The 13,603-nt window shown below is 35.1% G+C and overlaps 1 protein-coding gene across 8 annotated transcripts in view; it reads left to right on the top strand.

The window, feature by feature from the left end:
• Positions 1-2,997: 2,997 nt before the first annotated feature.
• LOC149419534 (prominin-like protein) overlaps positions 2,998-13,603 on the top strand; it is a 262,011-nt gene continuing 251,405 nt past the window's right edge. For 7 of the 8 annotated variants that reach the window (XR_016302903.1, XM_089638373.1, XM_089638370.1 and 4 more), the window contains exon 1: positions 2,998-3,883. Coding sequence is in view for 7 of the 8 variants with exons in the window: in XM_089638373.1 (XP_089494499.1) it covers positions 3,550-3,883 (334 nt within the window). In the remaining variant the exon portion in view is untranslated. The remainder of the gene's footprint in view (positions 3,884-13,603) is intronic. The other variant, XM_089638367.1, reaches the window with a different exon arrangement.

Raw genomic sequence — 13,603 nt, forward strand, 5'->3', positions numbered from 1 at the left:
AAGGTAAAGAGTCACGTATGGAATGTGGGAATCATAGGCCTATTATTAGCCTGCTTAGCTTAGTTGGCAAGCTGTATGGTAGAATTTTGATTGAAAGGGTAAGAAAGGAAACAAATGATAACATATGTGATGTGCAAGGTGCTTATATGAGTGGTTGGGGGTGCATAGACCAGATATTCTCATTGCGTATGCTCACGGAGAAGTTTCTGGTAGAAAACCAGAAACTATTCTCTGACTTTGTAGATCTACAAAAAGCACCCGACCGAGTCGACATGAAAAAGCCATGGAAAGTGTTGTCCAAGTATGGAGTGAGTACATAGACATATGAATATTAGTAGACCTGCCCTAAGTGATTAAAAGCGTATTATCCCCACTCCCCATACCGGTTCCATTGAGCCGGCTGGGCTCGCGTACGGCCTCAAGTGATATTTGAAAACGTGACGTCATCATTCTTGTGCGAACTATGGTCGAGGCATCATCGGTTCATTTTACGAAATAACACGGCAAAATGTTTACTTGTACTATGAAAACTGGTAAAAATAGATGCGAAAAAAGAGAATAAACCCAATTGTCGTATTACATTCCATATATAAGCATTATTTTATTTTATTTTAAGCATATTCACATCGTATAATATGAATCAGTTGTTACTATCACATCGAGAAACGTCTGGACGCGAAACACAAAGCTGGTTGGTTGCTGGGAAGTAAATTATGAACATTTATAAAAGTGTCTTAACTAAATACTCTGAAACTAACTACGACTCTGAATATAGAAGCTGCCTTACTTTGCCGAATTTGGACTTCGCAAATTTGTTCATAACGTGGCGAGTAATTTGCGCTCCCATGTAAAAATGTCTATTCATTCAAAGCAGATTTTACTTTTAAGAAGTAAATGGTGATATTATAATGCGAGATGCCTATTTACTGTCAGATTGATTTATTGACGAATCACAGTCATCTTCACTCCCTTCGTTCTTCAACAGTTGATTTTACCCCTCGCCTTTATCTTCTCGTCTATTAATTCCTATGTCTGTGAGTGAGTACGAATCTGACTCAGGCAATTGCGTCTCTGTATAATGGAAGCGTTGCGTGTGTTCGGGTGAACGGTGGTTTTACGGGGTGGTTTGATATCACGAAGGTGCTAAACAAGGCTGCGAAATATCACCGTGGTTATTCTTATATAATTATAAATGATTGTGTGCAAGAATTGGAAGAGGTGGGATTGGGCGCGAATTTGAGTAATCTGAAAGTATGTTACCTATTGTATGCTGATGATGCGGTGCTGATTGCTAACAGTATGGAAGATCTACAGTCTCTCGTGTCTAGGATGAATGAAGTGTGTATTAAGAATGAGTTAATGATGAATATAAGTCAGTCTAAAGTCATGGTGTTTGAAAGAGAGAGTACGAAAACAGTATGCAATATAGTTGTGAATGAGGAATGCTTGGAGCAGGTTGATGAGTTTGTGTATTTAGGAAGTAAACGAAAGATGGGAAGGCTGACAGAGATATTGAAATAAGGGCAAATGTACGTAACTTCATTGAACTCGAATCGAGAACTGAACGCAATTGGCGTTATCAAAAAATGACCAAAGAAGCGAAGCTAGCAGTCCACAATGGAGTGTTGGTACCCATCCTGATGTATGGAAGTGAGGCATGGAACTGGCAGAGAAACGATGGAAGTAGACCGAATTCTGTATAAATGAGATCCCTGAGGCGCATGTGTGATAAAACCATGTTAGTTTATGTGAGAAATGTGAAGATCCGCAAAGAATGCAAGGCTGATGTAAGCGTTATTAGTAAGATTAAGATAGGGATGATTATATGGTTTTGGCATGTAAAGCGAATGAGCGAAGAAAGGAGTATTAGGAGAATATATGACGCAAATGCGAATGGTAGCAGAAGTCAGGGACGCCCGAGGAAGACATGGCACGATCAAATGAATCAGATACTTGAGTCGGGCCTTGCGACGATGTATGAATGTGAATGAGGCATGAAGTGTATGCCAAGACCGAGTTGTTTGGCGGTCCGTCCTCTCTGTATATCCCTGCGGGGAAACGGCGTGATGGTTAGTTAGTTTTAGAAGATATGTACTATGTAAGTAATACAACAAATATTCCTAATATCAAACATGGTAGTAGAGTGTAAAATAATCAGTAACCATGTAAGTGGTTAAGAAATAATGTTTTTCAGTGAGTCAATTTTTACAATTCGTTAAGGCCGATTTAAGTAAGTGGTTCGTAAGTGGTTAGTAAGTGGTTCGTCTTAGGGTAAAACTGGGAGAGATGCAATGCAATTTCGGAAATACAATATTATGTATAATTTTGGTGTAACGGTGGCGTCTCAAGATTAGATTAAAACTAATTTTACATACAATTTCACTTTATTGTTTTTTTTCGTTCTTAATGTACAGCACTCTTAACTGTGTTGTTTCGCGAAATTATCTGGTGAAAAAAAGTGCCCAAATTCTTTAAAATACTGTCTGTTTGTGCGCTTAGTTCTTCTTTATGTCTATAAAGTAGAGAAAAGTCAATGTCTTATAATCAAGACGTAAAAATATATTTTCGGGCACTACATGGCTAACGCTCGCTAAACCTCATGAGATATATCAAAATAATGTACTACAGAATTGTCCGCTGTGATATATGTCTATCACGGTTCCATGATAACTCAACACAGTGACAATTCAACACACTTTTAAAAAGTCATTAGAAACGATGAAAAAAAATAATGTTAAACCTAACCTAACCTAACCTAACCTACTTAACCCAGTTAATAAAGTTTTTGTTTCATCACTTTCCATGACTTTATATAACTTTTTAAAGATGTGATTAATAATCATTGTGATGATTTATCCGGTCACTGTCTATTACCTAAGGATAACCCCCAGCAACACCGGCTACACGTCAGCTGGTAAAGCATAAAATGTTTTCGATACCTTACGAAGTATTTAAATTCATAGCTCGAAGGCTTCACCGGATCGCAGTGCGCTGAGAGACGTCGGGCGGGAAGGTCGCACGTTGTTCCGTCGTTCGCCCATTTTTACATCAACTCGAAGTTAATCGTTCTGTTTGATAATACTAACAGAAACCCTACTAAATATGACACAAAACAATTAAATAGTGACGAACACAATGTGATTTAGCTCTAATATGCAAATATTGTGCGTAATTTGACTTATCCACCTCCTTTACAATATGTTTGGGTGTGTTACAGACCAGTGACATCTTGTGTACGTACTGCCGGTGGACCCGCTGTAGTTACTTGACAGGTCTTATCCCGTTTTATAATTTTAAGTTTCATTATCCAACTCTAACGCGTTTTAAGTTTTAATCTCCAAACGTGCGACCTTGGTTATCCAGTGCTTGTTTATTTTTTATTTACACGATAACAAAGGAATGGTAAATAAACTCGCGAAAAGATTTATGTTTCGCGCGTAGTTTACTAGCAATATTAACGTAATTCCTAAAGAATAATAATAAAAAGCTAATGGTTTGGCGTAATTTTAGTGATATTTTAGTGATTTAAGTTAAAGTTTGCCATTTAAAATGGCAGTTAAAAGTAAAAAGGCCGCGATAGGACCACAGGACCAGCGGCGCGGCAGGATAGTGATAATGGCCGCCTTGATTGCGGTTTTGGCTCTGGCTTTTGACGTCCAGTTTGCCCAGGGTTCCTTCACCAAGAAGATGATGGGCATCAGTGAGAACCTGGAGAAGGCTTTGTCCCATGTCCTGGAGACTTCGGATATCAAATACACGGAGCCAAATACAAATGCGACCTATGTTTCCTCCACGGAATTTTATCCCAAGGGGATGCAACATCTCTACAATCTGACGACAATGTTTATCGACATCATACAGAAGAAACAGGCGTATCCAGAAGGTAAATACTTTTTAAATTTACATATTAATTTGTTACCATTCTGGCTTTATTTAATTATTATAGCTTACATTTTACAAAGCTAAGAAAAAAAAACAGTATCTTGTTCCACAAAAGTTTAACTTTCAATAATTTTAACAATGACAGTAGGTACAGCAATCATATTTTTTGAATATTACCTATGTTTTTTTCTGTAAAAGTTTTTTCGATAAATTGCTATGCATTGCGACTCCTTTGTTTATTTCCTGTTGTGTACTGATTTGAAAACTTGTTCACAATGTTTTGTGGTTGATAACAGTGGCGGCCGGTGGTCAAAATATGTGGGGGTTCACCGGATTACAACATTAAGTCATAAAATAAATTAAATAAAGGTACATACCTATTTATAAAGAAGTTCTATTCTCTGTTCATTTTGTTTAGCAAAGACCTCTATCAATGCTTAACACTGATAGTGCGTTCAGTCTGTCCTGGCCCAACGTGTTAAAAGATTTTATTCTTTTTAACGTTGAGAAACATCTTTAGCTTTCAACTGAGGTCATTCCAAAGGTCACGAATGGTGCACAAAAGTTTTAGTAATTTCACAGTCTCGGGAAAGTCTTCTAATAAACAAGTACTATAAAAAAGTTGTAAAATTGATAAAGCGCCGTTAGCTTTTGAAAAATCGTCGCGGGCGTAAATTGCACAGAGTTTACCTTTTAGGTACTGAACTTTATTAAGGAAGTCATACGTTTTAAGCGTCACATTGAAATCATGTTCTGGGAAATTTGACCTGTATCGATTTTTATTAAATAGCTCATTATGGTGTTTACCTTAGGCACGGTAGCCTGAATCCAATTGCATTCTGATGTCAACTTTTCCTAAAACCTTTAAGCTCAAAACTTTTTGTAAATGTTAATGATAAGAATTATGTTTTTTGATTTTTTCAGAAAGGTGAGTTACATCAGTAACACCGCTGATTGTCCAAACTGAATCAACATCGTAAATTAAACACGTAAAACAAAATAAACTATTCAATTGATCACATGCACAGAGCTACAAGCTTTGTTATACATTGTTTTGTTAAATGATCGAGTAAACTTCTTCGATCCAGATTTGCACTCTTATTTTATTATCAGTTCAGGTTTTAGGTGGACCGGCATTTTTTATTATCACTTTGTTTTCAAAACTCGACCTATTATTCTTAATGTATTCCACATTCAAACTCACTCTTAATTTATACGTTGAACAAACACAAAAGTAATCATAAATTAGTATAACATGCAATTGATATGCCTTATTAATAATTGATATACAAGATCGATATAACCTGCAATTAAACTTCAAAACTTTCTCAGAGTAAGAAAAGTTTTAAATTCAAGATACAATGCCTGGCAACGGCGAGTACTGACTGAACTGATAATAAGTAATCTGACCATCACTCATCTCTTAATGACAAGTTTTATCCTGTATGCTTGTATCGAAGAAGCGTAACATTCGCTGAAAAATAGCAGATGGTAAATTGAAACAACGATATCGACAATAATATCAAACATACGCGTTTTAGTTTAACTTTCTACTGAATAAACCGTTCCTTCTGATGTGGTGGTAAAACTCCGAACGCCGTTCTTGATATGGTATTATTTGCAAAGAATAGTATGTAATGGTATGGACCCACGCTTTCGACTGTTCCACAGAATATGCGACAAAGCAGTTAAATTTTGGATCGCAATCGAAAACGAACTGCTACGAACATAGGCACAAGTCAAAGTCGGTCTGCAAGTTATGCGCGCTTAATAAGTAGGTACCTTTTGAATGAGATATTATAACCGAACCGAGTTTCGTATTGTGATTATGATTAGCCATGTCGGAAATCTTGTTGGTTGTTCGGCGCTCGGGAGCACATATTAGCTGGCCGCCACTGGTTGATAATAATATTATAACTTCCTCTGAGCTAACAAGAGTGCTGTGTATTGTAGCTTGATATTATGCTCGATTTGGGAATTGAACCCAGGCCTAGAGCGAATTGCACTTTCCTCGGAACGAAGGTCTATAGTTGAGCGTACCTTTGGATTACCGGTATACAATACGTAGCTACCTACACGGTTTTGCCCTTTTATTAGATAATTAGCGCGATACTAGACTGTGAGACATCACAGGATATTATAAATGTTGCAGAATTGATATTTGCATCTTAGATTTGATAATCACGATATCTGGTGTATATGTATAAAATAAAAATATATTATAGTTTGGTACGCCGTTACGCCAGTTACAAAGTATTTATTTTTTGTAAATTCCACACTATAGCAAAGCTACACTTATAAAATTCCAAGTCAATATCATATGTTCCTTTGTTTTAAGCCATAACGGGAATCGTATTTTTTATTTGAAATATTTTAGAACGTGCTTAGGTACTTTTTATTTATTTTTATTTTTTTATTTGTGTACAAAAAATTTTACAACATTACAGATATTTTATCTAACTAATTGTAAAAATACCATTTTCACAGTGAGAATGTAGCGCCAAAAACCTTACAAACTCATTGAATTTTCTGTGCCCGAGAGTGAGACTCTGGGACAAATAAATTGATTTGCGTCTCACCGTTAGAGACGAGGCCATTGATTAATTGAAAGAAATAAATGAAAGAAATGAAAATAAACTCATTAAATAGATACATAATATACATTGATTTCCTTTGGACGTTTTTGCTAATCATTCAACTGGAGATGCATGGCTTACTGCTTCCTTTCTCACGGTTAGTTCTTGGTTGCATCCATCGAGTAATGTTGTTTTTGCAGTGTTCGCCTCGGTGTCCTCAGTGCATTATTCTCTGCATGAGAGACTGCATAACCAGTCGGGTATACCTCGCATGCAGCGGTAATTAGGACTGCAAACCGAGCGTGGCAATTCTTGACTTTTGTATTCTTATTAATTGAGTTTATATCCTGCGGGATTACGGGATAGAATTTAGATATCCCGAGGGATTAGTGGATAGAATTTGGAAATCCCGCGGGATTGCGGGATAGAAATTAGAAATCCCCCGGGATTTTTTAATTACGCGATATTAAAATGAATTATTGCAAACATATCATTATTATATCAATTATCTTCGCTACTAGTATATTTAAAAAAAAAACATTTAAGAGATGATATATTATGTCATTGAAGAGGACTTTTCGTATAAATTATGTTTGGTACTAGTAATATTAAATAAAGATATTGAAAAAGTAACATAATTAATTATTCTATTAAAATTATTTTAAGAAGGCTTTGATGAAGAAAAAAATGAATAACATTATTGTCACTAGCATTACTCCGTAGCCATTTGAGATCGATCTTCTTTGGTATTAGTAATATTATAAAAATACGTTGAAAACCAAACGTAATAAGTATTTTAAGAAGTCTATGATAAAAAGTCATAATCGGATTTTCATGAACACGTCTTCCGACTTCACGATAATATATTCGTATTTTACTAAAAATTTCAGTTCAGTCAATTTCAGATCAGAATACCTTAAAATTCGTTCGTAAGGACTGCAATCCCGCTTTTAACCGGAATTACTACAAATCCGCGATATCAAATAATGCAGAAATCCCGCGGGATTGCGGGATTGCTAACCCTAATTGTGATGTTTTAGTAATTAAGAAAACCGTTGTTTTTGTCTGCAAATCTGTTTTACATGGGAACCAAGGTACTCGGTTTATTCGGCCACAAGGCATACGCGGAACACAATATCACTGAGTTACGTACATTATACTATTTTTTGTTATCTGACAATATTATTAATGTTTGTAATATTACATCGAGGGACTGGAACGTTTAAAATGACTTTGATTTAAGGGTTGCGTATTTTAAACACCATAAAACCACGTCGACATTAATATCTCTTATTATATGAGGCCCCTGTAATTCACCTTTTAAAAATGGCATTATTGATGTTGATGTAGCTGGAAACGATTTTTAATTTTTTTCGAAAATTCGATTTTTTTACGAAGATTTTCAGGAAATCCGTCACGGCCAAACTGAAATTTCCAAAAATCTTTATACAAAAATCAAATTTTGGAAAAAAAAGTTTTCATCTACGACAACATCAATAATGCCATTTTTTGTAATATTAGCACTCACTTATTGTGAGACGTCCCCAGGAAAACATGTCACCATCAGTCAATTGCATATTTGAGTCAAGAGTCGCATAATGGAATCTATAATAAATAATAATGTTAAATAATAGTATATGTAGGTATATATAGATCCTAAGTTAATTTGTACCCGCCTCAGAACAGAAACCTTCTAGTGAGGCGGTTTACTTGTTTGTATATGACAATGTTATTTCAATAAACGCCCGGGTTGCCGGCAATTTAAAAAAAAAATAATATAAAGTAGTAGATTGTTATTAAGAACCTGTTGTCTGTGGACTTCATTGTAATTATGAAACATTTAAATTAATAAATATTTTTAAAAATCTATCTAATATATAGATATAAATTTATCTAAATAAGAGTATCTATGGCGGGAGGGCTGCGTGGAGTTGATTTTGATTAATCTACAGTTTTATTCCAAAATTTATCTTAACTAACTAACTAACTATGGCCCGACTCAAGTATCTGATTCACTTGGTCGTGCCATGTCTTCCTCGGGCGTCCCCGACTTCTGCTACCATTTACATTTGCATCGTATATTCTCCTTACACTCCTTTCTTCGCTCATTCGCTCTACATGCCCAAACCATCTAAGCGTCCCTTTCTTGATCTTACTCATTACACTTACATCAGCCTTGCACTCTTTGCGGATCTCAACATTCCTCACACGATCGTACATGGTTTTACCACACATACGCCTCAGGGATCTCATTTCAACAGCATTCAATCTACTTTCATCCTTTCTTTGCCAGTTCCATGCCTCACTTCCATACATCAGGGTAGGTACCAGCACTCCATTGTGGACTGCTAACTTCGCTTCTTTGGACAATTTTTTGTTAGCGCCAACTGCGTTCAGTCCTCCATTAATGGAGTTACCTGCATTTACTCTTCTTTCAATATCTTTGATAAAATTAAAATTAAAATTGATCTTGATCTTAAAAATAAGAGGAAGGACACTGTCTACTTTTGATTTTGAAAAACTATGTGTAAAGGTGGGCAATGCCTTAATTGAATGTATTCAAATGTTGATTAGGCAAGAATCGAGTGGAAGGGCAGAGTTGTGTAGCATTTCATCCTCTCTGCCCACCCTTGCGGGAAAAAAATGAATTGAGCTTTGTTATACGTGACTACAAAATGTTCATGTAATGAGGTAAAAATAAATCTATTTTAGAACCTTTTCAGATTATACCTACCAGGAGAACAATATTGCAGAATGGTAGCAACTTACGAAGACATAGTATTACTTCGGAAGGTGTTAGGTAATGTAATATGTGGTGCACAGGTTATGCAGGTAGAATGTACGCTATCAATGTCTTTGTTCTCCGTGGTGAACCGCCCCCTGGGTGTACCCGGCGTCACCCGGTGCAGTTCAGGGTTCGGGAGCGAGGGGTTGACCGTGTATTCGTGTGTAGCCGTACTCCGCATAGCAAGAGCAATGACCGGCCGATCGATATTACTTTATAAGAGATGTTTTTAGACAAAACATTACACATCTTTATCTTTGCATGTAATAAGCAGGCACCGGAGTCAGTAAATCTATTATATTATTATTGCGAGACTGAAGGAAGAAACGAGCGGGGAAACTTTAGGAAGTATCTAGCGGTACATGGTCACTAAACATAAGGAGTTTCAATAAGGAACTCCAGTCTCTTTTTTATTATAGTTTTAATAGTTAAAATAATTACAAAAGTATTAATTTTTCGGGTCTCTCAAAATCGCACCAAATCTATGGACGTGACCAGTGACGTCACTAGTCTCAAAAGCCTACTTTTTTTTTTCTTCTTTTCAACCGGTACTGTATTTTGTATGGGAGCCGAGACGTTCTTTATTCTTTAAGGCGATGCACTACGTCCTATAATATTTTAAATTGAGCCGCTATCAATAACAACCCTTACATAGATGGCGATAAGGTTTAAATTCCCGCTTAACACCATAAGCCCGTTGAAAAAACATGGCTAAAAAGTGCCTTTTATTTTATTTTGTCGATGTTCAGGCATAAATATTTAATTTTTTTCCGATCATTTTATAAATAACTTAATTTGCCACATTATACAATAAAATTATAACCGAAAATGGGTTCGTAAGTAGGAGATTTTGAACTTTAAAGCAGCCTATACATTATTTTTTCTGGGCTTATAAAAAGACTTATATAAAAAATACTCGATGATTTCAAAGGTCAAGATGTATTCTACTCGCAGTATTTAATTACAGCGTCTGAAACATTTCTAGGCGACCAAATTTTCAAACCAAAAACACATGATTTTGCATTACTACGTATGGCATCGCCTTAACATTGAAGAACACTAGGTTAAAATATTAGCATCTCGTCACTTATGTTATTGTATTGAACCAAAGTGCATAATACTTTTTCAGAAGGAAGATTTTCAGATAAATTTTTGGTAACTAAATATATTTATTTTTCAATCAATTATTTATGTTCTTTATAAAAAAAATACTTTTTTTGATTTTAGAATACTTTTCTTTGTAAGAAACATGCAAACTTTTTGTTGTTTCTTTTAATCAATTTTGCAAATCACAAGGACACTCGTTGTAATTATTTCCCTTGTGGGTCAGTAACGATCTGACTTAGGTACAGAAACACTGGCAATGCCGGGTATACGATAGTCAGTACAGTAGTAAGATTTATTATTAAACCTGAATGAAACCGACACCCGAAATTACAAAAAAAATAATATAACTTTTCCGACAATTTCCTGCTTTATCCCATTCATTATTCAGCTCGCGGTACTTTTTTATTCTTGAAGTGTCAGCTACACTACTCGCTTCGACGCTTCGACGAAGTCCTCGACGAAGTTGGCCGAAGTTCGAAGTGCGTGCCCACACACTCGTGCAACTTCGCGAGTAACGCTTCGAGTCCTTTGACTCGGGCGCATTTACCGACAACAATCGGAAGTCGGGCAAAGCGAAGCGAAGTTGCCCGTAGCGAAGTGAAGTTCGTGCCCACACTATCGTATTCGGTCAACTTCGATCAACTTCGCGAGTAGTGTACCTGGGCTTATAAACGAATGCGCGCGCTTTGTCAGTCAATAATATTCTTGTGTTTTTCTCAGTTCTAATTTAGGACGTCCCCTGCTGCGTTTTACTCGTGTGTCGTTACTCAAAAATATTCATTCTCCCTTCACTCCAGTGAATAAAAAAACATAATTGATTTAGTAAAATCCTCTTTAACACTTTCAGACCTGAATTAAAACTATCGGGGGTAAACATATTTGATGCTTGGTAAAAATAGGTAGGGTTATTTGAAAGTTTTTGGTTTATTTTTTAGTTTTCAATTATGCACCACGTCGTGTATCATTTTGATTTGGGCCGCTAACAATAGCACTCCTTATTTAGATAGCGATAAGGTTTAAATTCCCGCTCAACATCAGCTGCCTGTTGTAAGAATCGCTCATATAAGAAAAAACATTACTAAAAAGTGTGTTTTATTCTATTTTTCTTTTTTAAGTTATTCATTTTCGAAAGAACTTAATTGCCCACATTATACAATGAATTCATAACCGAAATTGGTTTCCTAAGTAAGCGATTTTTAACTTTAAAGCAGTTTTTATAATATTCCCGATACTTCTTCTGTGCTTATTAATAGTGTATATCTTATTAGAAAATGTTTGATAAATTTACCAGAAGTAATAAAAAATTGTGTATGTTCTTCGGACATACGGACACCCCCATAACGCACTTCTAGCGAGTTATCTATTCAGTAAGTTTTTAAATATTTATTTTCATATCTGGCCCTAATAGTCAACTATAATTAGAGATCTAGCCTCGTTCTTGAAAACAAATTTGATTGCTTAATCCAAATTTGTTTCCTAATTTCCAGCTATCGATAGATTTCATATTATTATAGCTTGTTATCTGATAAAGTATTCTACCAGTAAATACCATATACTTACTCATTATTTTGTCTGAATTTCCAAAGACATGTTTATTAATCCTTGGTATCAAAACAAACAACTAACCACTTCTTAGAATATTGTGAGTTATTAATAATTTATTGTTATTTATCAATAGCTCCGTACTGACTTCGAACATTAATTCATAATTATTTCGTTCGCAAGTCATAATTGTTTCGTTTGCAAATAACATTGCATTTTATTTTCACGAATCGTGTTAAATTTTTTTTTTTTTTTTTTTTTTTTCTTTATTCATGAAATATTAATGTGTACAGTTTTTACATGCTTTTCGACTACCACACTAGACACACGCCCGTATTATGGTAGTCGAAAACAGTACAAAATGAGTATCTTGTGTAAATTTCATGTTTCCATGATTCTCAAAACGACAATTCAACACACCTATAAAAAGTGCTATGCTATGACCTGTACTGTACCTACTGATATAAAATATTGTCATTAAGAATCTATTCAAATTATTCGTAATCCGACTAAAAACGATATTGCAGGCCTTTAACGAATGCATTGAAGGGTCTCCTAATAAACTTTCAGTAAAACACAAATGTGTTTAATTTAATTTATCACGATTTTGGAAAAGGTGTTCATAAAAATTCTAATATTTTTGCATTTCGTCATTCTAGGGGAGGATTCCTATGAAAGGGACACTTTTCTGTCAGCCTTCACAATTCTTCTGTCAATAGTAAATTTTATTTAAACTTTGTTTTACTTTATGACATATTTGTGTTGATGCGAATCAGAAAATAAATAAATCTGTCCTTTTCATAAACACCTCGCTTTGAAATGGACACTGGTATTCCTTGAAAGGGACTTTCATCGAAATTAGTCTGTTGGATCCATAGAATTATTTATTTTTTAAACAATGAGAAAAAAAATTTACCCCTTTCATAAACACCTCGCTTTGAAAGAGACACTAGTATTACTGTAGAAATTAGTCTGTTGGATACCTAGAATTATTTATTTACTAAGCAAGCATAACATTGGTTGATAGTGACGTGGACATATTGTACTTCTTACTATTGTAAAAATATGTAAATAAAACACATCAGTAGGTAAAAAAAACAATCAAATTCAAATAATAAAAATAAGTAAAACTGTAAGGACGGGTTGTTCACAGAATTTGAAAAATTCATCAAATTTCAATGTCGATTTTCACATTCTGTGAAGGTTCTATTCAAGTTCTGTTATTATTTCAGTTCTGTGAAATAACTGGCCAATAATGTTATACTTGAGTACAACCTTCACAGGACTTGAAAATCGACTTTGAAAGTTGATGAATTGTTCGAATTCTGTGAAAAAACCCGTACAAAGAACGAGCTCCTTTTCAGCTTAATTTGTGGAGTAACATAAATATGTTTAGGAACATTTAAGTAAGAATATATTTCCTTTTGCAGGACACGCTCGAAACTCATTGAAACTCGTTGCCCTCCGTTCTGGCTGTCTGACGAACAATCTGGGATTTCTTTTTAAAAATTCAATTCAATGGATACCAGCTTTCGTAGCTTTGTTTTCGCCGTAACTGCAAATTGATATTATTACATTACTACCACTCGATTACTTGACCGTGTTTTGAGATGATCGATACCTACCTAAAATATTAGCCTGTGCGCAGTGATGTTTTCGGAATCAATATCTGTAGTATTTTGGTTCCATGATATTTCATCAAAATGAAAAT

Source organism: Hesperophylax consimilis, chromosome 12, assembly GCF_061612785.1.
Source record: "Hesperophylax consimilis isolate HC1 chromosome 12, BYU_Hcon_1.0, whole genome shotgun sequence".
Taxonomy (NCBI): domain Eukaryota; kingdom Metazoa; phylum Arthropoda; class Insecta; order Trichoptera; family Limnephilidae; genus Hesperophylax; species Hesperophylax consimilis.